Source organism: Perna viridis, chromosome 3 (genome assembly GCF_037379345.1).
Source record: "Perna viridis isolate PV_CMFRI_1.1 ecotype Kerala chromosome 3, ASM3737934v1, whole genome shotgun sequence".
Lineage (NCBI taxonomy): Eukaryota > Metazoa > Mollusca > Bivalvia > Mytilida > Mytilidae > Perna > Perna viridis.
The window spans coordinates 12,573,249-12,598,872 of record NC_142447.1 but is presented as its reverse complement, the minus strand read 5'-3'; the positions used below and the strand labels follow the sequence as shown (position 1 = coordinate 12,598,872).

The 25,624-nt window shown below is 32.9% G+C and overlaps 1 protein-coding gene across 2 annotated transcripts; it reads left to right on the top strand.

Annotated features, from left to right (window-relative positions):
* The first annotated feature begins 1,623 nt into the window (after positions 1-1,623).
* LOC148621047 (E3 ubiquitin-protein ligase TM129-like) lies at positions 1,624-24,257 on the top strand. Of its 2 annotated transcripts, XM_088575059.1 has the most exons (5): positions 1,624-1,883; positions 12,777-13,251; positions 20,250-20,409; positions 22,104-22,308; positions 24,029-24,257. In XM_088575059.1, the coding sequence occupies exons 1-5, from the start codon at positions 1,664-1,666 to the stop codon at positions 24,058-24,060; spliced, it is 1,092 nt and encodes a 363-aa protein (XP_088431185.1). In that variant the 5' UTR covers positions 1,624-1,663; the 3' UTR covers positions 24,061-24,257. The 2 variants fall into 2 exon arrangements, with proteins under 2 accessions (XP_088431185.1, XP_088431184.1); XM_088575058.1 differs by lacking the exon at positions 24,029-24,257 and having other exon boundaries at positions 1,625-1,883; positions 22,104-23,899.
* Positions 24,258-25,624: the final 1,367 nt, after the last annotated feature.

The window sequence follows — 25,624 nt, the reverse complement described above, 5'->3', positions numbered from 1 at the left end:
TATAATATTGATTTGTTGTGACATGCATCATTAATTTGATCCTCTATCCTACACAATAACACCTAGATGAACTGTCTCGTACTACCATACATCATGTACTAAGTTACAGCCCTAGATTAATCCTACGAGGAGGAATGACCCGGCCAGCGAAAACTATATTATTTATTTAGCCTAGCTGGCCGAGTGGTCTAGGGGGCTGGATTTAGTGCAGGCGGTGTTGCCATACATGTCACAGCGGTGCGAGTTCGAGTCCCGCTGAGGGAACGACCAAAAATTTGCTTCGCAAATTTGACACTTCTAACATCGTTGGGAATTTTTCAGACCCTTCTATAAGTTTTCGTTATCTTCCCTGTATCAATTTGATCCGATGGAGCAGTGTAGCGAATAGAGTCGTCACATTCTGAGACGTTGTATATATATATATATATTGTTCGTTTTATTTGTTTCGTTTTTGTTATTTTTGTTTGTTATTTTTGTTGTTGTTTTGCCTGGTTTTGTTCACATATTTTATTATATCGAAACTACTATGTTATATCTTGGATTTAATATGATACTGACTTATACTTTATTTACTTTTTGATAAAGTATAGGCCGCTGACAACCTTTCTCCATCTAACTCGGTTTTGGGTGCTGAGCAATGTAAATTTAGTTCTCATTTCATCCTCCACTGATCTTCTACAAGTTATCTTTTTTTAGTTTCCACTGGACTGCCTGTCTTGTAATGTTTCCTGGGACCTTCAATTCCTTAGTCCACTCTCTTGTAAATTTTAAAATTTAGAACTTGCACAAGAAATTTGTATGGAGTATATTGAGAAAATAATTAAATGTACTATTGTTTGCGTGGGATCTTTCACATGAACAAAACAATAATAAAGAAACAAAAAGAACATTTCTTAAATAAACCATATAGTTTTAAGATATGTTCATATTTTCATACTTTCATATGGAGATGAGCAGCTGTTCAACCTAGAAGGTTTTCTCCTCCTTATCATATATGACCGGGGGATATTCAAAATGTAGTTATACTGATAGCTCAGTCACACCTATAATCATACTACACTTTTAAATGTGTTAGTGCTTGTTGAAATCAGCAGTTATGCCAAAATAAAGTAGTAACCATTATTTTATTTTCTGAAGGCGTGGTACGGATTTTTCCCCTAGACAAACCATTTGTCACCAATTGCGAAAACCATTTTTTGTTTGTTTTGTTTTTGGTTCTTCTTTTGTTGTTGTTGTTGTTTTCTTTTCTTCTTTTCTTTCTTTTTTTTTTTTTTGACAATTTCTTCACCTTAGATATAAAGTTAAAGCTATGAATAGCTGAGAATAAAAATCATTTTTCCCCACTGTTGATGAAGTAGGAAACAAACATTTTTTTAATTAACAAAAATACTTAGCCACCCCCACCCCAACCCCCTCATAAAATCAAATGGTTGCTGCAAAATTCGATAATGGGCTTTTATAATCAATGTTTATAATTATCATGTCTTCAAAGTTTTTAATAGCTTATCACAAAAATGTATCAACAGTCTGATTTTCCGAACCATATCATTTGATAAGGCACGAAACTTCCTGTGTTCTGCTATTGAAATTCAATTCAGGTTTTAGGTTCGACCGAACTAAAAATAAATAACTCAAACAAAGTGAAAATAGAAATTGAAAGAAGATGACGACAAACGAAGAAGCTACACTTTTTGTTATTTATACTTTTGGTTATATATTTTTTTGTTTGTTAATGATTGCGCCACCAACAGAATTTGTTGCAGCAGGCCTGACAGTACAAAATGTGTTGTCGAGTTTCCTCGGTAGTGAAGAAATGGGATTTATTTATTATCATCTAAGACGGACAGCGGCTACTGTGTTGGTTCATTCTTGTTTTCCATTAGGTTGGTATATTGAAAATAAGTAATTTATAACAAGAGGATAAGCTATATTGTGGAAAGTCCACTGTCTGTCGAAAAAAATCAGTATCAACTCATACCGAACTCTGTTAGTGTTACTCAAATATACAGTATAGACATGCATGCAAACTTCATGAAACCAGCTGAATGTTATGCTTTTATGAATGTAAAAATATGAAGCACGATTAACCTTTAAGTTATAAGCTAGAAGGAACTTTTCTATTGATTTAATTCAATTTTGACAAAAGTTGCTCACTTGTCCTGTTGAACACATTTTCTTATTTCTACCCAGCCCTGTATTAGTGTACACGTAATCATATAATCTTAGATGATAGAAAATTCTAGATTCAGTGTGTCCACTGGTTAAACTATTTTCAAAGGTAGATATAGGCCCTATGTGCTGGGTGATCCCTCCCATTTTTGTGGAGAAAAAAAAAACGGTTCTGATGAGAGAAAATCACATAAGTGTGATAAGTATGTCCCCTCTTTGGTCTGTCAGTGCACCCTTTTGTTCTTTAATGCCTGATTGAAATAGCCTATATAGAAAAATTTAGTTACAATGTTTAAGATAAGATATGATAAGCTTTATTTAAAGTCAGCAAGACAAACATAAGCTCTCAAATAACAACACAACAAAATATTATTTGAATTTAGAATAATTTAAAATAAAAAAAAAATGGAAAACTAACCGCAACGTACATGTAGGGGATTAGTCATTTCTTCATGACTAAAGGGGTTAGTTACTTCTCCTTACCTTCTCTTATCCAACTAACCTTACCCCTTGGCCATGCTGGAATTACTAACCCCTTTAGTAATAAAAAGGGTTGGTTTTACAATTTTTTTTTTTTTTCATTTTTTAAATTGAAAAAAACTATTCCTAATTCAAAAATGTGTTGTTGTTTTTATATAGGTTTTGAATAATTCTATGATTTGTTTTACTGTTTTCTCAAAGATATATATGAGAATCTATCTATAGGACTACTTATAGAGACAGGGAGTGTATATTAGTCCTTGGTAGATGTAGCAGTATCAGTACAGTCACTTAAAAGAACCACTTATTCCACCCTAAAACCCCAAGTATAGTGTTTACAATATTAATGATAATAATAGTTACCTTCAGTGACTCTTTGTACCCCACCACACAAAATGGTGTGGAATTGTGTTATACTTTGAGAATAGCTGCGTGTCCATCCATCCATCCGTCTGCTTGTCTGTCTGTCCCCTGATGGTTTCCAGATGATAACTTCAGAGGATATTGATGGATCTTTTTCAAACTTTGTATTACTATTTAGTGTGATAAAACATAGAAGGATATTCAAAGGAACTAAGTTTTTCAGAACCAGAACGACGAAAAATAATAATATTGACATATAATGAAGACAGAAAAAATAGAAAATAAAATTAATGAAATTATATAAATAATAGCAAAAAATATAAAAATAGCAGCTAAATCAAGGAAATAATCAAAGTACAAAAATAAATGAATGCTCCCAGCGTGTGTTTAAACGAACGCAAAATGATATGTAAACGCACGATAAATGATGCACGAATGCTAAAATAGGAAACGTGAACGTCTCAAGGAGTGTATCATTAATGTCCCATTAGATTTGTCCTATTTTTGTCTTTGTTATTTGCTAGTCTGTAAAGTAAATTCAAGTAAAAGTCTTTTAAATTCAAAAAACTAATTAAAATTTAATATTTTTTGTTCAATCTTTAACTGCAAATCAAAGAAGAAAATTTTCAAGCACTTAAATTAGGAAATAATTTAGACTTTTTTTTTAATTTGACCAAAAAAGATAATAGTCTTGTTTCCTGCTACCACAAAAAAATTGGGTAGGAAGGTAGAGAATATATTTAATTTTTCAAAAACATTTCACATCAAGTTAATGAGAAAACAATGTACACTTAAACAGTGCTTGAGTCAAAATGGCTATTAAATGTTTTTGGTAAGGCACAAAAAACTAGGGTAGGTAGGTTAGCTGGAAACAGATATATATATTTTTTTGGCTGAAAACTAATCACAGTAGGGATCATATTTACTTGACCATATGTTTATGTGAAAAAGATGGTCTTTTCAGCAAAATTTATTCTCAATTATTCTCTAACTTGAATAATATTATAAGTTATTTAATATAAAAAATATTTAGAATGGAAATAAAAAAAAAACTCACATTTGCATTCTCAGATATTCCAATATGTTCAGTTTAGACATCTAAATTTCAAAATCTTCAAAAATGCTTTTGGGGGTAAATTCTTATTACTACTATAGGAAGTCAAACACATTTCATTACCATGTAAGGAGATGTTAGGCTGAAAATGATTTGAATAAGCAGTTTTTGGATAATTTACCTCTGCCACACATGGAAAATGGCCTAAGTAAATAGTTCTGCAATGAAAACCAATAGTTTGGGTCTACATTGTCACAGTTATGTTTACTGTAATTTTTCTGAGAAAAGAATTGTTTTACTTTTTTTCCTGTCACAACTCATTTTTTATGCATAATACATTTTTGGCCAAAAGGCCTGTTGTATATCAAATTCATGTTTTTTTTCTTCAAAATGCATTAAAGAGATCTATAAGGACACTAACACTTGTGTTTTCAACAAAGTTAAACATAAAAATGTTAATACATGTAATTGCATTTTTTACACTTAAGAATTGTACTAGTCCATCGTATAGGCCTATGATAGCAAACATTCATTAGAAAATTGGCCACCTCGACTTGTCCGCTTGCTATTCAATGCTGTTAATACTATGCCCAGTATAGATGAAAACTGGGCAAAGTATAAACAGCTTTAAATAGGAAGCGGACATGTTGAGAACACACATAATAACTCAAAAGTGCCTGTGCTCAAATCTGGAAACAAAATGATTTAATGTCATTTTTTCAGATAAAAAAAAAAAAAAAAATCTTGGTCCCAAAGACCTGTGCCCTTTTCTAGAAAGGGGTACCCTTTGTGATTTTGCTGGAGTATCAAATCAAACAATGCAGGATTTCTACTATAACTTCATTAAATATGAGTATACATTCTAAAGTAGATTTATGCAACATTTGAAATTATTGGATGAATTGGCTTCCCTTATAATTATAAATATATAGTAAATATTCATTATGTCACCAGGACCGCCCCCTTTGGGAAGTGTCCATGTGATCGAAGTCCTATTTTTTCAATTTAATAAAATATGAAAGACATTTCATTTTTGCACTTCAGAATATGCCAGTTCTTTATTTTGCTTGTCAGATTTTTTTTCGTGGCACTTTAAATAGTGGTGGAGGCTAAGGTCAAAATTTAGCACATATATAAAACTTCTTGATTTCTAAAGGTTGATTCACAAGGGCATAACTTAAAACATGAGTTTGCATTTGAAGTAATGGTAGTTTAGTAAACTAAATTTATTCCATTAGAGAAGTCCACAGTGTAATTTTCCTTTTAGATAAAAGAAAAGAGATTATAAGGGTTAAGGCACAAAACTTCAAAAAATTGTTTTAAAGTGTGATAAAATTCTTAACTTTTTGTGATGTCATCAATCTTAAAGACTTTTCAAAGTTACCTTGAAGTTAAAAATATTCTCAGACTTAGGTATTTTAGGTTTTGTGGCACTCAGACTGTAATTTTCTCATAAGAAAAAAAACTCTTTAAAATTAGAACATAATTACTCTCTTTTTCCTGTGAAAATAATGGGTAGCTTCTGGACTTGGATTAGAAAGTTAATTTTATAGGTAACCCTAATTTTTTTTACGCTTCCTTTTGCCAAACTTCTATTATGTGTACTACCTTAATTAAAAGTAAATAATTAATGAAGCCATAATTCTAAGGTTTTGTTCTTCCAATGCGATATACAGGTTACAGACCACCAATTCAACCAATGAGCATTTGGAACGTACGCAAAAATAGTCCTACGCAGAAATTACCCCTGTTCCTCATAGTGCTGTGAAAAAAGTTCTCATCTTTTTTAAAAAATTTAAACAGTTTCTGAAAGGAAAAACATTTCTGTACATTTTATAGGTGCATTTTGCTTCTTGTGATGTGAAGCCTAATCTCCATAATGATTTTTAAATATACCCCTATCTTGTGAAAACACTGGGATTTCCCATGCTATTTATAGACCCTTCACTTCCGGTGACCAGTACTGCACTGCAAGTCTGCTAACCCCACATGCCATTCTGAGGATTGTGAGCTGACATATGTAGAATCATGCTGATATATAGTCCTCTGCAGGTTAAAGTTAAGGTAAAGTCCAGAGAAGCCATTGAATATTGTGAAATTAGCATAGAAGCCTATGGGAAGTGGAATTAGTGGTTTTTAGCCTTAAGCTGAAGCCATGGCAAAATGAAAAGTTTCTTGAAATAGCTTTAAACTACTTGAAGATCTTGTTAACTTTGCCATGAGAGGAATACACTACAAAAATCCTTCAAAATATGCATTTTTTTAAGTTATAGGTCCAAATTATGGGAAATTGGTCTTTTTGGCTGATTTTTATGTCCTATCTTGTAAAAAGTGTAGAAAATTTAGTAAAAATATCAAATATTAAACTTTGAGGGCTATATTTACCTAAATATGGTGGTAATAAGCAATTGAAATCAAGTTTTGTGTAGATTTGAGCAAAAATTAGGTTAGAAATGAGGAAAAACTCACTTTCATTACTGCGGTTAAGGCCATATAAGCATTCCCCTATGGCAACATGGAAAATCCATTATTGAGTACTTTTTTTGCTTTAGGTGCCCTTTACTGGTCATGTTTTAATGTGAAAACACTGTATTTACAAATTTAAAGCCAAATATATCACCTTTTGTGAAAATGTAAAGATTTAGGATTTTTGACATGTGATCAAGAAAAAGGGGGAGGCATGTCAGAAATAAATTTTTAAAAATAGACCAATTTCTCAGAAAATGATTACTTTTAAATCTATCTCTTTATTAATACTGTTAAAAAACAAGTTGTGATTGATTTCTTTTATTTGAAAAGTCAGAAAAAGTTCTTTGCAAATATTTAATGCATTTAAGTATGGTAGAATATTGTCACTTTTTTGCTCGCGCAACTTGGTTACCCTATATTTAAAAATCAAATATTTAAAAAAGTGCTTGTCACATTTCACTGAAACTTTGCAAATGCATTCAGTATGTGTGTAGAAAGATACCTGTATAGTTATTTATTTTTTCTAAGACAAAAAGTGACTGTTTAGGTTACAGACCACCAATTCAACCAATGAGCATTTGGAACGTACGCAAAAATAGTCCTACGCAGAAATTACCCCTGTTCCTCATAGTGCTGTGAAAAAAGTTCTCATCTTTTTTAAAAAATTTAAACAGTTTCTGAAAGGAAAAACATTTCTGTACATTTTATAGGTGCATTTTGCTTCTTGTGATGTGAAGCCTAATCTCCATAATGATTTTTAAATATACCCCTATCTTGTGAAAACACTGGGATTTCCCATGCTATTTATAGACCCTTCACTTCCGGTGACCAGTACTGCACTGCAAGTCTGCTAACCCCACATGCCATTCTGAGGATTGTGAGCTGACATATGTAGAATCATGCTGATATATAGTCCTCTGCAGGTTAAAGTTAAGGTAAAGTCCAGAGAAGCCATTGAATATTGTGAAATTAGCATAGAAGCCTATGGGAAGTGGAATTAGTGGTTTTTAGCCTACAATATTCTATTAGAACCTGAACTTTAAAGCTAAGTGTATGTTATCAGTATTAACCCTTCTGGCTCGTGATTTCTTTTTTACGGATCAACGGCATTTCATTGTATCTCTATTACGTAACAGTTAAAAAAAAAAACTAATTAGAAATTGTTTTTTATATAATTTAATTTAAAAAAATAAACAAATGACAATCAACACAAAATCAAACAACCTAATCTTTGCATAACTCTTGGACTGCATTATTATCAGAAAAAGAAGATTGTAAATAGTATTGGTATTTTATAAACAACATTCTTGATCATTGACCTTAAACAGAGCAGCATTTAAATCACATGCAATATTATATTTTTACCCCATGCATGTACTTTACCTGTTCGTCCGTCTGTCTGTGTGTTTGTCATAGCCTGTTGTTGCTTGGATAGCACATCTACTTTTTTCCTATTTTCTTTGAACTTTAGTGAATGCATGGTTAGTAATCATGAAAATATTTTCACAGAAATTGGTCAAGGGGAGGTCACTTTTTTGGGAGGGGCGTACTTAAAAAATTAATGATTTAGGCTTGTCATCAGCATTGTGCCTCCATTAGTTTTAGATAGATTTCCTTCAAACTTCAGTAAATGATGAGATGCAATGAAAGCTTGGATAGGATTGGTTTTCACTGAAATTACCCAAAGGTGGCCACTTTTTCACTTTTTGGTATATAGAAAGTATATTCTGAAATGCAAATTTAGTCTTGTGGGGTATTGTGGTAGTGCTCACTAACAATTTATCAGTATTGTTATTTTTAATCTTGCCAAAAGAATTTTGGCTGCATCAACCACTACTTGCCTATACTTGATGTTGGTCATCATTGTTGTTGTTGGTTGTCCTCGTTAAAATTTTTCTCAAATCTTCTCTTCTGAAACTACAGGTTCAATTTGTAGCAGTTTTTGCTAATATCTCTAAACTCATTTAGTTTAAAAGACAAGTTCTGATGAAATGAAAGTATTTAGCAAGATCAAATGTATCCATAACGAAATTTTCTTGAAATTCTTGAGTTATTGCCCTTTTTGGATGATTTTTTTTTGCTATTTTTATGTGTTAATTTTTAAAATTGAAGTCCTGTAATAAAACAAACTGTTCACTTTTTTTTGTGAGAGGCTCGGGTAGCTCAGCCCATACTAAGCCAATGGTTACTAAACTTATGAGAAATTGTAAATTTACACATTAAAATTGTAATGCTGCTTTATTAATCAAGATGATTTGCCAATTTTCAGAGTTCAACTTCAATGGAACTACAGGTTGAACTTGATAAAGTTGAACAGACCTCAATGTCTTCGAACGTTCCACTTTTGTATGATTCAGGTGGCTTAGCTGGTGGCAGGCATTATGTACATGTAGATCATCTATATAAAGACCTTTTTAAATGATAAACATTTTATTCCAATGCCGGCAAATGATATTTCAAATTCTCCCAGTAAGTGATTCAGGTTCTTAAGGCCAAAATAAAGTCTTTTTGAGGTTACCCTGTCTACCCTATTTTATTCTGCTTACCCTAGCGCATTTTATTGGTTTTTTTTTATGAAATACTGCTGAACTATCATAGTTGAGCACTATTAATATCAAGAAATCTTCCCATAAGTGTCTTATATAAAATGATTTTACCTACCTTTCTACCCCATTGTTTCATCCAATAACCTTAAACTGACATATTTTTCCTTTACTTTAGTTTATACTTACTCCCTAGTTTGGTCACGTAAGGAGGTAAAACTAGGATAAAGGACACAACTCTACAAATCATTGGAACGTTTGCATTCAGCATTTTACATCAATCTCTTGTAAGCATCAAAGTAACATGGACTGACTTCATTCTGTTCCAAATGAAAGCTTGAGAGGCTATGGGTAAATTGAATATGACAATAACATATCTTTGATTTCAAGAGTTCCGCCTGACCAAAATATGTCCTATTGGTCATGTGAAGGACTTTTTTGCTTTTGGGATGTCATTAAAGAGAAAAATTGTACATCTGGACCAATCCTTATCTGAAGATGATATTCCAGTTGAAATTGTTCCATTGAGCCAAACGATTAATCAGTGGTAGATCCAGAAAATTACCAAAGGATGGGGCACTGATTGGCCTCAGAGGAAAGGACCTACTCTAGTGATTTTCAATGAAATTCTATGTAATCAGCCAAAAAGGTTTAGGCATTGGGGTTGGATGGAGCAACTCCCTTCCTCTTTTATCCTTCTATGCTTTTAATCTAAATTTAATTCCTTAGACAGACACAGTTGTAGTCAAAATTAATTACATGAACATGTACAATGTATGTAGTCTTTTGGAGTCTTTTTTGAATTTACAAAAATAAGTCCACTATCTTATTAGTGAGAAAATTCAAAATTCCTCTGCCAATGTCAGAAATTTCTGTAATTCATACTTGGCAAAAGTTTTTCTGACTCTAAAAGGATGCAACCCTTTAGTTTGAACAGTTGTTTGTAAGGTTGTGAGAAAAAAGTTTGAGTTTTAGGCTTAGGTTTAACATTATTAAACAACAGGGCACATACATGCTTCTTCTAATCTTACCCAGCAAAACTTTAATTTTAGATCCTGTCTGTTGACAAGTTATCTGTCATGGTCGCATCATTCATTTGTTCATACTTTTTTTGGAGATAGTTTTGAATATTTACATTTATAAATATTTTGCATTTTTGACATCAAGACTTTAATGAATCCCTTATTGAATAAGGATTTTTGATAAATCGAATAACATTTTGGCGGTGTAATATTTCTTGGATTATTTTTTTTAGTCCAGAATTACATGTTCATTGAAAATGGTTTGAGATATTGACTTAATGTTTGGTTTTCTGTGTATATCTATGTGAGTTTAAAAATTTAGATTAGTTCTTTTTTCTTATTTTAGAGTTTTGTGGGTAGATTTTTTATACAACCATAATAATGTGATTGTATTATGCTATACATCCTTCATCTCCTTGGACTAACACCTCTTACGAGGCACATGTTTTCCCTTTTTACTTTACTTGAAACATATGAATTATTTATTCCCGATACAGGTCTTGTAATCTATTGATTTTCATTTTCATAAGTCAAAGGTCATGGTCACGGTCGACCTTCAAAAATCTTTAACATCCTTGACCTTTTTATACTTTGTCATTGTCACAAACTTGATTATTTGGTTAAATCAAAGGAATAAGTTTCCACGATACTACATCTGTAATAAATCTGCCACATCTAATGATAGCTATTTTTTATTATTCCCCGCCTTACGCGAAAGTGGGGGAGTGTAGAGTTGGGCTTTCCGTCCGTCCGTCCGTCCATCCGTCTAAAATTGGTTTCCGGGGCGTAACTTTTGAACGCTTTCATAGAATTTCACCAAACTTGAATAGTTGAAGGCCTATGGGGTATGGAAGACACCTATTGATTTTGAAATCAATAGGTTAAAGGCCAAGGTCAAACGGACTTAACAAAATGTAATTTTGCATTTTGCAATATTCCATGAAATTTTACCTTTGTTGCGAGGCGGGGGACCTAGAGCACGGCTCTTGTTTGCATAACAAAAAAGAGTCTCAGATGCATCAGAAACGTACAAAGAAGTGATTTAATCTTTTACATAATTTATTAATTTTTTTTCAATTTTGAGTTTTGAATAATTGGAATTCTTTACATCACTTTGATTTTTAATGCATTAAAACCCTTTGACCCCAAGGTTTCTTTAGTTCCCCTAGGAACGATCAACATAAAAGTTAACTCAGTGCTGTAGGAAATATAACCCATCAAATTAAGTTTCTGAATATTCAGCAATTTTGATTACAATAGGGATATACCAACACTTACATGTAGCACTTCTGGTTGCAGTTTTCTACCCTAAGTTTTATTGACTTTCAGAGGTATTACAACAACAATAAATAATTTATTAAAGAAGAATACACGGTTGAACGTCAAGAGTCATGTACCCTATCATGCCCAAAGCCTAATTACGATTATCTATCCAATTTTTCATTTTACAGCGAGTAAAATGGTAAACTTCGGAAAAAGACTACATTTTCTTTCAATTGAATGACTATCACCCGGTGAAATATTTTAGGTAGCTTCTGTAACTGGACAGTGCAAATGGAAATTTTATCTTTCTATCACAATTTTACTTCCAGTTCCTTTGTCATTGTCGAGTTACAATTGTAACAACCAGATAGAAAAAAATCATTATAGCTGATAGTTATTTCATCAACGAAAGACAAACTCCATTTACTGAAGTTAGCTATATTACATGCTGTAATGTACTTTAATGAATACTAAATGGCATTTTATTAATCGAAGTTCTTTGAAAATATTATAGAAACATAAATATAAATGCCTTTCTGCATTGGCAAATTAAAATTGTGGCAATTATAACTTGGGGCTTTTTTTCATCTGTATCAAAGACAAGTCGTAAAATAAAAACTTAATGATAAGGCAAAATAGATATATTTAGTAAAAATTTGGAAAAATCTTGAAAATTTGGTCAGTCGGCAAAGAAACATCAAACATAGATTTTTTTATTAAAGGATGACCTATTACTCAAATGAGAACTCCGACCAAGAAAGGGATTTGAAGTTGTTTTGACATTGAGTACCTGTGATGAAGAATAAAGGCAGGCCATGTTAACAAATAAAAAAAAAACAAACAAACAAAACAAGTTGAACTTTCAAATACATCAGCTTCCATTAATTGCATAATCACCAATGTCATGTGTGTTAAAGGTCGAATTCATTTAAATAATGTCGAAACTTATTAGAAAACACTGTGACTTTGTATGTTGCAAGATATGCTTAAAAAAATCGCCGTTTTTTTTCTCCATACTCAGTTATTAACCGCAGTTAAATATCATAATACCGGCTAAAGTGTGTGTTTGTACATAAATCTGTAGGTGTTATGTGTGAAATTGTGTCTGTAACAGAAATTTTTCAGCATTTTTTCTTTGGTCACTGACACAGATATGAAAGTTAATTATAATATGAAACATGTAAAATTCACTTGAAAATAGTTATTTTACAGTTTATTTCGCAAATAATTTTATGTATTTTGATGAAGGCGTCTAATAGTTTCGAATGTGTAAAAATATGATAAATCAGAGGAACTTAATTTCGATGACAGGATTTTGAGTATACTTTCATTGTACTTTTCGACAAATACAGATATATGCATTTGAAAATTGTTAAGCCAATTACAGCCAGCTGTTGTTATTTGTTATTTCAGGTTATTTCATTGGTTTGAGGTTTATCTCGCCTGTTAAACACTTATACTGGTTCCCGTATTTTACTTGGTACTGGCAAGTATATTTGACAGCCAGTTTGCTTTTAATTGTAACAGCAATAGCGGTCGTGTACTATTGGTCAACTAACGCGTGGTCTAACCATCCAATTGCTAAACAGCTAAGTTATTTAACCAATGAGGGAGGAGGGTGGAGAGCTGTAGCTTCGTCAATAAATGTAGAATTTCGTAGATTTGACAAATTCACTTCTGGACCTCATGGCCGAAGAATCATTGTGACAGATTCATGGGTTATGAAGACATCGACTTACTTTGTGCACGTGGCTCATCAAAATGATATACATTTGACCCTGTCTAAATCAGAAGAACATTCCCTGTCATACGAAAGTATGCAAGCTGTGCAGTACCTTAACATAGCCATTGTCAGCATCAATAAAAAGGTTCAACCATTTCATATCAGGTAAGAAGTTAATTTCATTATAACATTTTGAATTGTAATATGAAACCTGTCTAAAATGAACCCTGAATAAAGCCAAGACCTGTCTAAACCAGACAATTCTTGAAGTCCTCAAATATTAGTTAAAATGTGTTTTGAACCGAAATAATCCAAGCCCTGTCTAAATCGAACAAATTGTATGTCATGGAGGGGTTCGGTTTAGACTGGTTTCAGTGTATATTGTATGAAAGGTTCAGACGTTCTACGTTCCTTTGGTTATTTTGAGAACGATTTAATTTAATTTCTTTACACTGAAATATCAAAATTTAGCAGTATTTCATCTTGTCTGTTTTTATTTATCATATAAACATGATGCAATAACAGTACAAATTATTTATTGTAAATAAGATCGCATTGCTTCGACTATATTTGAACGTACATGTAGAGTATCTTATATATTCTGCCATAAGTTGCTTAAAGATGCAAATCCAAACCACTTACCTTACGAAATGTACTTTTAATTTGCTAGTTTAAATAAACCAATGAAAAGTCAGCTATGCATAACACTCAGTGGTATTTCTTTTGCCTTCAGATTATATAGGCAAATGCCTGTTTGAACTTACTCAAGATCTTTTTGAAAATATGATTAAAATATATAGATTCTCCTTTGGTCTCGAGGGGATTACAATATTTCTCCACTCTCGATGGTTGAATTTTAGATTTCAAGCAAAGAGCTTCTGCTTCTACCGAGAGTGGAGAAATCTTGTAATCCCCGAGAGTATTGTAGAAGAATCAGTTTCTCCCATGAAATCTGTAGAAAACTCGGAAAGGTAAATCCAGGGACAAAGACCAGACATGTGAAACAGACATACACAACAAAGAACATAAAGTAACTAATATCATACATACAAAGTAACAAAGCAAACGAGCAACTAGGACTCCACTAAAAACTGGGAGTGGACCAGGTGCACCGGTAGGGTAAGCGTCCTCTGCTTTTCTAGAAACACCAGCCGAGTTGCTTATAAAAAGTCAAGTACGGGGTAGACAAAAGAGGAAAGGAAAACTATATCACGTTGAACAAATCAGTTTTCATAGCGCAGATGGATACACCGTAACGATTTACGAGTTCATGATGACGACCATTAAACTTCTGTAGTGATGACTCCAATCTTGTAGCAACATAACCCTGTTCCAGAAGCCTATTTGTTAGAATTCTAGCGTGATACAAAAAGTCTGCGTAATTTCGGCAAGCTCTGGCATAACGGATGAGTTGTGATTTGAGTACTCCATACGCAGGTGCTGAAGGAATGTTGCTAGAGATGAAAGGAAAGTTGACAATTCTGAATGAAAAGTCATCACGTTTGTTGTAAAGTTTGTTCGATAGTTTTCCTTTACCATCGATTTCTAAGTGTAGGTCAAGATATGAGGCTGACTTCACAGTATCTGTAGTATCCTTTATCTCAAATTCTTTTGGGTAGATGCGATGCATTAAATCCCCAGAATTAGGATTGTGCAAATATAAATACTTCATCTGTATAGCGGAAACTGAGATTTAAGGATCTAGCTAAACGATATACCTTCTTTCGGATCAGATCAGTTATAAATTCAGCCTCATAAGAGTAAAGAAATTGGTCAGCAAGTAGAGGAGCACAATTTGTTTCCTTTGGAATGCCGACCGTTTTTTTGAAAAACGCGTCCACCACACTGGACAACTATGATGTCGATTAAAAATTCAAGCATTTTGTAAACGTTTCCTGTATATTTAGAAGATGATTTGGAATTATTTCTTACAAAGTATGAGGAATCTCTACCAATAACTATATATTTGTAACTAGGTGTATCATCTTTTTTGGAAAAAAAACGATGTAAAATGTTTTTAAGTCGAGTAACTGAGTATACGGAATAGAATTATATAGTGTTGAAAAATCATAGGTTTTAATGCTATTATATTCTGATAATAGTCTTGAACTGATTGTCTCCAAAAGATCTTTCGAATTTTTCAGGATCCATATTGAATTAATACTACTACGGGATTAACAAGTCTTGTGGTAGGACTGCAGACCCTCTTTGACAGCTGTGAGTAGAGAAGTTAAACGTTTTGAAAGAGGTTTGGTGGTACAATTTGCAGATCCAGCTATGTAACGTTGTTTGTTTGGATTCTTGTGGAGTTTAGGAATCCAGAACATAGACGGTAAATCACAATATCGTCCTTCAAGGTAGAGAGACCAAAAGAGGATAGCACAGATTTATGGTTTTCCACAATCTCTTCTTTGGAGTGTGTGGTAGCAATATAGGTCTTATCGCTGCTTTTATTTTATACGTCTACCTCTGATAATAAATATTGGATGTAAAACGTTTTGCAGACAAAAACAATGTTGTTTTAGGCTTTGTCTGCTGGTACGACAACATATTTGTCATATATAGTAGACAATGTTTATGCTACATCGGGATCTTTGAAAACTGATGTCGCATTGGCACTCATTGACCTACTTAAAACGTTCATTCGTTTAAAAATTAAAGACCTCACGGCCTTTACTCACTCTGACAGAGAATCAATGTCTTCTTGTTCTCGTGTTGTCCATTTTCGTGCGTAGTCCTCCATGGCATCCATAAGAACTTAAGTTATAATTTCAATTTATGGAGGTGGTTCATGGTACATGTGACCTGTAGAAGGGTATTACGCAGAGATTCGTTTTCGATGGTGAACAATAGCCTTTTATAATTGAAAATTCAAAACTCTCAAAGAAATTTAATCACCGCCCGGTGGTTAAAAAGTCACGTGCATTTTTAATCACGGCTTATAATGAGAGAAATTCTTTTGCGCCTAACTCTATACTTAACTTTCGTGCTGTTTATGTAATATTAATGGGATTGCCTCGTGTGTCTGAATTCAGGTTTTAGCACAATTGATTGTTTTGGATTTTTATGGATATTTACAGTTTACGAGGTAGTTCTCCCTGTACAACTTTATATTCTACTTCGGTGAAATATACCACTGAAGGTATTTCTGCAATTTGATTTGTCATATTGACAGGTTATACGAGACAATTTCCTCGTGGAAGACCCGGTAATATTGAAGCGGGCTAAGAAATTTATAAAGATTTTATGAACATGGAAATGAAATAACTTCCCAGTCATAGTACATGGGATGTCATGTCAAGTTTATTTTTATTGAATTGGAAAGTGTGAAAATCGATCTTGGGGTGTAACGTCACAAACTACGTTCATATCTGACGTTGATGACGTGAACAGATTAAGATTATTATAATAGGTACTTACATGAGGACTTGAAGATTAAAGATCGGTCATCTTTTACGAGTTCAAGTCTTTTTTCACGAGTGAAGCGATATTTCTATATTTCGGAAGCCCGTTAGTACCATGTGAAGCTCTTTTTTTTTTATCTTGTTATAACAACTTAACTAACGTGTTATATCAACTTAGCTAACTTGTTATATCAACTTAGCTAACTTGTTATATCAACTTACTAACTTGTTCCAACAACTTAGTTTACTTGGTATATCAACTTAGTTTACTTGTTATATTACCAACTTTGCTAAATTATTTGTTATTTCAACTTACTAACTTTTCACTTAAAATGATTAGATCGTACTATAAAACAATTTATTAACACTTTCGATTTTACACTGAGAATACTTCATTGTTTTATTATGTTGAACCGCCTTTGATCAGAAACCTTAAGGTATATAGGGTCAAAAATTTGTTTAAATTTAGTAGAACAGCTTGATTATTTAGTTAAAATGTCTTTGATTGATATGAAAACTGAGGAACAGTGTTAATTGTATTTTAATTCATGTTGAACTGCTTTAAATTTTGATTTAGTTGAACTGCCTTTGATAAGAAACATGAGGTAGAAGTAGAAAGTAAATTTCAAGTTGGTAAAACTGAATTTGTTGGAAAAAATATGGGGAGGCAAAGTTAATTGTGATTAAGTTGAAAGTTCTACTAGTAGTAGAAATTTAAATAAAGATTGCTGTAGATTTTAATTTAGTTTAACTGCAGTTGTTAAGAAATCAGGGATACATTAGTCATGGTAACTTTGTCTTCAATAAGAAAATTAATTGTAGAATTGTTTTCAGTGAGGTATGCACTTCATTGTAAAGCTGCCTTTCGAAGTGTTTTTTGTAATCATGTAAACTTGCTTTGAAGAACAAAGTTCATTTCAACAGAGTTTTAAGTATTTTATATCCTGATTAAAAAATGACAAGTCATATATTTTTACCAGGGACCTTACTCCCACAGCATAACATACGTATTGTGTGAAATCTGAAATCTAATGAGATTGAGGGATCTGACGCCGGACAGTTGTCATTGGCTATGTGGTTGTATTGGACATTTAGTACAAAAAATTAACAGTCTGACAAACATAGGTGGGTGAAGTTACGGGTATGTGGTTGTATTGGACATTTAGTGCAAAAAATTAACAGTCCAACAAATATAGGTGGGTGAAGTGTCCTGATTGTAGCGTCAAGAAGGTGTATCTGGTGAGCTCTTATTATGTGGCATTCATTGTCATCTTTGGTTGTCAGCGACTTTCATCTGTTAACAATTTTCCAAAAAATATTTTCCTCTGAAACTAGCTAGCAGAAATGAATGAATCTTAGTATGATTGATCCGTAGGGTGTCCTGCACACAAGTTGTGTTTTAATTTTTGATCTGTCAAAAAACATGGTCACCATGGCTAAAAAAAAGAACAGGGGTTCAGACTACAGTTTTTTGCTTATATTTCCAAAATTATAAGAGAAATAGAGGAAATCTGAAGCAGCCAACCTTCTTGGTACTATGACCCTTTATTGGCATTATTGCCCCTAATTTTCAAATTTGACAATTTTTGCTGCTTTTGCCTTAAATCTTGAAAACCGTATGAGCTAGAGAAAAAGTCAGCATTACAAAAGCGATTAGCTCATCAAAATCTGCTATAATGATTTCAGGGCTAAATTGTCAGATGAAACGTTTAAGAGGTATTTCCCTTTAATTGATTTTTCAGTTGATTTTTGCTGAATTTCTAAATAAAATTCTCAGAAACTGCTGAACAGAATTAAATGAAACTTTGTATGATTGGTCCTCTGAATATTCACCACAAAACTTGTGTTTCAATATTTGATGCAGCAAAAAAACATGGCTTTTGCTGTTTCTAAAAATAGAATAGGGGATCACACTGCAATTTTATGCTTATATTGCAAGAAATGTAGCAGATAATTAAAATCTTTGCAACCTATCATCTTCAGCTTGAAGAGCACTGCAAGAACCTTGGGTTGTTGTTGTCAGAAGACCCCTTATAGGGGTTTTGGCCCTTTTAAGGCAAAAAATAGCATTTGTTTTCATGTTTTTGCCCGATAGAATGAAAATCATTGCAGATAGAGAGGAGCTGTTGCTTGCTTAAATGTTCAGTTTAATGAGCTCTACAAAAATGTTCTAAGGTCAAAGTTGTGAGATGTCCCCTTTTAGGGGTTATGGCCCTCTAAAGACCAAATCGGTGTTTTTGCCATATAGAATGACAACTATTGCAGATAGAGAGAAGCGGTTGCCTGCTTGAATGTTCAGATCAATTGGCTCTACAAAAATGTCCATCGGATCAAAAGTATCAGATTAACCCTTTAAGGGGTTATGGCCCTTTAAAGGCGAAAAATCATATTTTTGCCCACTAGAATGAAAACTATTGCGGATAGAGAGAAGCTGTTGCTTGCTGAAATGGTCAATTCAATAAGCTCTACAAAAGTGCCATTGCAGGTACAGCAAAGCTTTTGCTTGCTTAAAGGTTCAGAACTTTGAACTCAACTAAAATTTTCAATATTGTTATACAACCCTTTATGGTGGCTGAGTATCATATGAGTACCAGGTGAGCGATTTAGGCTCCTATGAGTCTCTAGTCTAAGATACGTTTGATAGATCTTCGCGAGCTTTTAAGGCTGCGTCTTTCTCATGTCAATGAGATATGGAATAAGTTTACGTAACACAATTTTCACAAACCAGCAACAATTTAAAATCCTCTACGGAAGACACCAAGCAGCCCTCAACCTAGACCTTATGCGCTGTCTGTTATCTTGTTGTTGGCCCCAGGACAAACAAAATACATATTCACAGAAGTCAGATGGTGTTGCGAACTCTGTTCATAATATAAATTAAACATTTTGTCCAAAATTTGCATTAAAATACTCACAGCCTCCCTTGAGACACATATTCCATTGTGAATACATGTTAAATGCATTGCGCGATATCCTAGTTGACTACCACCATCTAGTTGTTCTTGGATAAATTCAGCTACTTCGAGAATATCATTTCGAAATTTGCGTCTGAATAAGCCCTCTTTTCTGAATATTCTCTTCAATGTTGTCATACTTATAGTAATATGATGATGATGTGCTAAAAACTGTAATATTTCAGAATATCTAAATCCAAGGTCAAAATAAAAGCGGCATATCCTTTCTCGGTCCATTTTTAATGCAATTGTTTTGGAATGTGGCCGTTTAAATCGTTTATATACATGTACTAAGTTGATATAACAAGTTGCTAAGTTGATATAACAAGTTAGTAAGTTGATATAACAAGTTAATAAGTTGATATAACAAGGTTGTAAGTTGATATAACAAGTTAGTTAAGTTGTTATAACAAGATAAATAAGAGCTTCACATGGTACTAACGGGCTTCCGTACCATATCGAGTAAGAAGATAACCCAATTTTTTATCTGCAACAAATATAAGTACCTGTTACATCTAAAGAGCGCTGCCATTTCTGGAAAAATAGTATACAGTGGCGTCAAATTTTCTCATCCCTTTCTTTTGAAATGTCAGTCATGTGTGTTGCTGTCCGATTTAAGACGTTTCATTGGTTAAGAGTTCAGACGAGCATGTGACTTTGTCCTACAAGAGTTACATGTACTTGTATTAAAACAGATATTAAACTTATTTGAAGACACTCTAGTAGAATATAATCTTTATTTTGGATATTAAAAGCTGGTCCTTTTGAACAATTTATTTATTGAATGCATATGTTTTTCTTTTAGATTAAATTCATTAGAATATAGAGATTTAAAGGACAAATTACAAACTCCAATAAGAAATGCAAGGAACATAGTAATCAGACAATCCTTAAGTGACCAGTTTTTAGAAACATTCCGTGAACAAGTTGATATCAACCAAGTTTTTCGTTTACCAGGAAATATGGTGAGTCTTAAATACAAAAACACAGTCACACTCATATAGAACATTCCGATGTTATTGAAGGAGTAATCGCTCATTAGCTGGATTAGAAAATAAAATATATATGAAGTAGACAGTTGGGAGGGTGCAGGGGGTCGGCAACCCTGCTTTTTATGGGAAAATTTGTTATATACTTGTGTAATATTGACAAAAATCGGCAAATAATGTCCTAGCACTCCCTTTTTCTGAGGAACCCCAGTTGGCACCCCTTCTTTTCAAAGTGTCTGGACTCGCCCCTGGTAGATATCTAAATCCAAGAATAAATCGTATACAAGAAGTACTCTAAAACAAAATATCGAAAAAAAGGCAAATCTAGTACCGATGATGCTTAGTATTTCCAGCGCTTTTGAATTTTATAACTGAAAATTTCGGTCAGATAAATCAAGACTACTGGGCTGGTGAATACTTTCTGGTATATTTGTATCTAAAATTATGAAATTAACAATATTCGATTTGAATATTATTAGAAACTCAGGAGTAGTATAAGGAAACAACGTCTAAAACATACAAACTCTGAAAACAATAGGCTAGTGTGTTAAACGCACTTCAAATCTTTGATTCACGAGATCTGATATTAATTCTACAATCCAAATTACCTTAGATGTGGTCATATTTGTTGGTATGTTCACATTTTCTTGTATATGGTCGTACCAAGCTGCACCTCAGTGGTGGATCCTTGAGGAAGGTGCAGGGGGTTTACATATTGCACAGAACTTTTGTGTGGATTTTTGATCGGTCGGAAAACAAGTGTTCAGCATGATCTATCTGTAGTCAAATTTTCATTTTAATCTGTTAAGCCATGTTGGAGTTATTGCCCTTTTTCGACTTTTTTTTTGTTTTTTTGCTATTTTTAATATGTTATTTCTTTCGAAAATCTCCTCTGACACTACTTGACCAATTGGAACCAAACGTGGTATGAATGTTGCTTGGGGTATCCTGCATAGAACTGTTGAGGGGATATTTGATCCGTCGAAAAACAGCCGTTGTTACTAAAAATAGAACATAGGGGTCAGTCATTCGCATATGTCTCAAAAAATGTAAGGTCTAGCCAAGTTCTTTTTATTGCTGGAATGATCCATATTATAGGTCTGCAAAAGTCTCCAGTTGTCAGACGACTCCTTGTAAGACTTTTTGGCCTTGAAAGGGGAGTGACGTTTTTTACTGTCTTCAGCCAACTTCCTGAAAACTATCATAGATAGATAGGAACTTACAATTACTAGTAGGGAAATGATCCTTATGATATGACCCACCAAAGTCTTCTTGAGTCAAAATTGTTGGACAACTACTTGTTAAATTTATTGCCCTTGAAAGGGAAAGATTAACCAGGTGAGCGATTCAGGCTCCTGGGAGCCACTTGTTTCTGAAAAACCTTGCCTGGCACCCCTCCTTTTCAAATCAGTGTCTGGATCCGCCTCTGACCCACTGGAGCTTCATACTGACAACAAGTGTGAATAGCTACATTAACATTTTATTGTCTGTTTATATTTCTTTCATGTTTTACCTGACATTGCACATCACACCTCTCTGTCATGAAATGCACAGCTTAAACTGTAGATCATATCTTTCCATATCTACTTTTAGTTCCCTTTTCACATTGCATTAAACGACAGGTGATTTTTTTATTTTAGCTATAACCTTTATGAATATGTTTATTTAAGGATTGTGACAATTGTATTGGGTGTATGCAAAAAGAATCGGACGTTAAATTAGTCAAACTTTGTGATGACCCAGAAGCTGGAGAGTGTATACAATGTTTCTGTAGACCAATGTGGTGTTTAGAGTGTATGGGCAAATGGTTTGCTAGTAGACAGAACCAACAAACACCCGAGTCATGGATGAGTGGACGTTCACCTTGTCCAACATGTAGGGCAAAATTTTGTGTGCTAGATGTTTGTAAAATAGTTAAATGATTACTTTACACTCTAATTAGTTTAATGTTTTTTGTAGTTGTATTTGGAATTCTTATTTGCGAAACATTTATAACCGTAAAACGTGCCCATAAAACTTTATATCTAAGTAGACTCAGTGATCTTTCCAGTTGTTTACTCTTTAAAATATTTAGGCACTGATATCATCATATGCTTTCAAGAAAGTATTGTGTTGCTTTGAATATAGAACTTGATACAGATATTACATGTTTAAGACTTCATTTTATTATAAGAACTTCTACGTACAATAGTGTTTAGCATAGCATGTGGAATAACATTATGGCAAGAAAAAAAGAGAAATGAAAAAAAAAATCGAACAAACGAAAATATACGATACCTTTATTTATTCTCGTGCAAATTGGATATTTTTTAGAAAAAAATATATATATTTCTTGTATTCACTTCAATTCTGACAGCAAATTATACATTTTCCTCAACTTAAGTCTAGAATTTGTGTCGTGATTTGAATCCAATTATCCCCGGAGTGATACTTTTTTTCTATGAATTAATAATGTAGATGGATTTAAAAAATGATTAAATCGCTTTTGACCATTTTAACTACATGTTTATGTAGTTGAAAAAAAAGGAACACAAGAAGATGTGTCTCCAAAACTGAAACCTCGCGTACACCATCGGTTTGAAAGAGTAATCAAAGGGGCCATGATTCAAGCGGATATTAAAAATGTAACCCAAGGATAAAGACAGGGGAAACACAACAAAGAACATTAAATAACCAAAATAACATGTACAAAGAAACAAAAAGCAAATGAGCAACTCCACTTAAAACTGGGAGCATGGACCAGGTGCACAGGTAGGGTAAGCGTCTTCTGTTGTTCTAGAAACAACCGCCGAATCGCGCATAAAATATTAAGTCCGTGGTAGACGAAAGAGGAAAGGAAAACTATCACACGATGAACAAATCGTTTTTCATGGTGCAGATGGATACATTGTAACGATCCACGAGTTCATGATGACGACCATAAAACCTCTGTAGGGATATCTTCAAACTTGTAACCCTTTTCTAGAAGCCGTATTGTAAGACGTTTGGCGCTGTAAAAAAGTCCGCATAGGTACGTCAATCTCTGTCATAGCGTAAGAGTTGTGATATGAAAATACGTAGGTGCTGAAGGGATTTTGCCACAGATGAAAGGAAAGTTGTCAGAATGAGAAACAATCAGAAGTTATTGCATTTGTCGTAAAGTTTTGTGAAAAGTTTTACTTTACCATCGATCTCTATAAGTGTAGTAACCATTTTTAACTGACATAAATAACTCGTATAATGACGTTAATAGATTTATTTTTATGCTTTTGGAATTTTTTAAGTTGAGGATCGACTACGAACAGAATTCCAATCATGTATACATTTATTTATTCAGAAAAACTTAACTGGTAGTAATACACATGTATACTTATATACATGTTATTTTTTCAGATTACCACCCACAGCATCTATTTAAATGTTATTACTTTTATTGTTTTGTACGATCATTTTTATGAAATTTAATAAATCTCATTTGACTTGCTTATCCAATTTATCAGAGTTGCTATTTCAGTACCTAAGTTTTCTTATTCATAGGAATTAAATTTTAACAGGAAATTAGTCCATGTAGTTTGTTTAATGCAACTGCTGTTGTATGATATGTTTCTCTCTGCAGATTTCATGAAGAAATTATGTGAATTAGAATGAAATACCCACAGAAACTAGGAAAACTAATTTGTTTAACGATGATATATATATAACAAAATCCATTTCAACTTGATGTGTTTAACTAAAAAACAATCGTAGAGATCTATTTTTTTTTGTGCATATGGATGTTGTGTAGCTTAATTACCTGTTCTTATCTGGAAATTTATTCATGTTAAAAAAGCAGTTTTATTGTGTTATATATTATTTTTTTTAGCAATCCTAGGGTTGCTTATGATATTGACCAGGGAACCAGATTAAAATGCCCACCGGTGTTATAAAATATGTTTTAACTTTTGAGCAATGTATGCGAGTCGTTCTCTCTATTATTTTAATATTGACCTAAGTATATTTGTCTTATGAGTTCAATTACTTTTAATAATCTGTAAAATTTATTTAATTGATTTCAGTGGATATATGACAGTTATGCAAACAGGAACATTCAGTCTACTGATTAATTAATATTGCAGGCTTGTTTTTGTCTGCACTTGAAAAATATTATTATAGGATATCTAGTATTAAGTTTGTAGCCTATACATCAAAGAGAAAAGAACATAAACAATCATAATGTATAGCCTAAAATGGAGAAAAAAGGCTAGCCTTTCAACGAGTACTTTTTGACAACGCAACAACAAAAATCAAGAGCAAACCAATACAAACAAAAGGAAATTATAGGTCGGAAAAATAGTGCGACGACGTGCAACAATTAAAGCCTGAAAATACTGCCATAGCATCAACATTCAACAAGTAAAGCCTGAAAATATAACCAAATATAAATAGACACTCACAGAGTAAACTAAACATGGATATTCAGCAATGGGAATACACACTCAACAATTAAAGTCAAATCAGACAAAAATAAAATGTTCAAAAAGCAAAGCTGCAAACAGTCATTGAACAAGTACATTCTTTAATACAACAATACCATTCATGATATTTTGCATTGAATTAATATTTGAAGTACTTGAATTGGTTGTCACAATTATTAGATACAGAAGCTTCAAATTCATGTGCTTCAGTTACAACGACACATTAAACATACAATCAATGTATCCAGATAATCAATTCATTTTCATTTTAAAGTGCCGATTTGGAGTGTGAATTTTTTTTATTTATTTGAAAATCACTTATTAACGCCCTGTAAATTTCTCTGCCTTTCTTATTTTCTATATAATCAGTAATATATCTCGTCCGAACGACACTTCCACTACTCTGTTATTTTGAGAACATATTCTTTTGAAATTTGGTTTCAATTGCCTATACCAAGTTAGCACCATTGCAGTACCAGCTACTCCGATGTCGTAATTTTGCCAGATATAATTTGGACTTTACTTGATTATGGATCGAAATAGTGTTCGGTAATTTCATTGTTGCCCTTATTTTGTGCATTGAAAGTATTTTGGAAATGTTGATAAGTTACTTATAAAGCATATTTATGTAGTCCCGTTCATATATTGATTTATAGTAGACCAATCATTACGGTGCCTAGTTTTATCATCATATATAAACATGTATATCTTTTTTGTGACATTTATGCTATTTTAAATCGAGCAACATTTTTGTCTTT

Excerpts from the sequence above, each read along its gene's own strand:
- LOC148621047 (XM_088575058.1), top strand. The coding sequence starts at position 1,664 with ATGACGACAAACGAAGAAGCTACACTTTTTGTTATTTATACTTTTGGT. Across the intron at positions 1,884-12,776 it reads TCATTCTTGTTTTCCATTAG|GTTATTTCATTGGTTTGAGG; the intron begins GTTGGTATATTG and ends TTGTTATTTCAG. Across the intron at positions 13,252-20,249 it reads GTTCAACCATTTCATATCAG|ATTAAATTCATTAGAATATA; the intron begins GTAAGAAGTTAA and ends TTTTTCTTTTAG.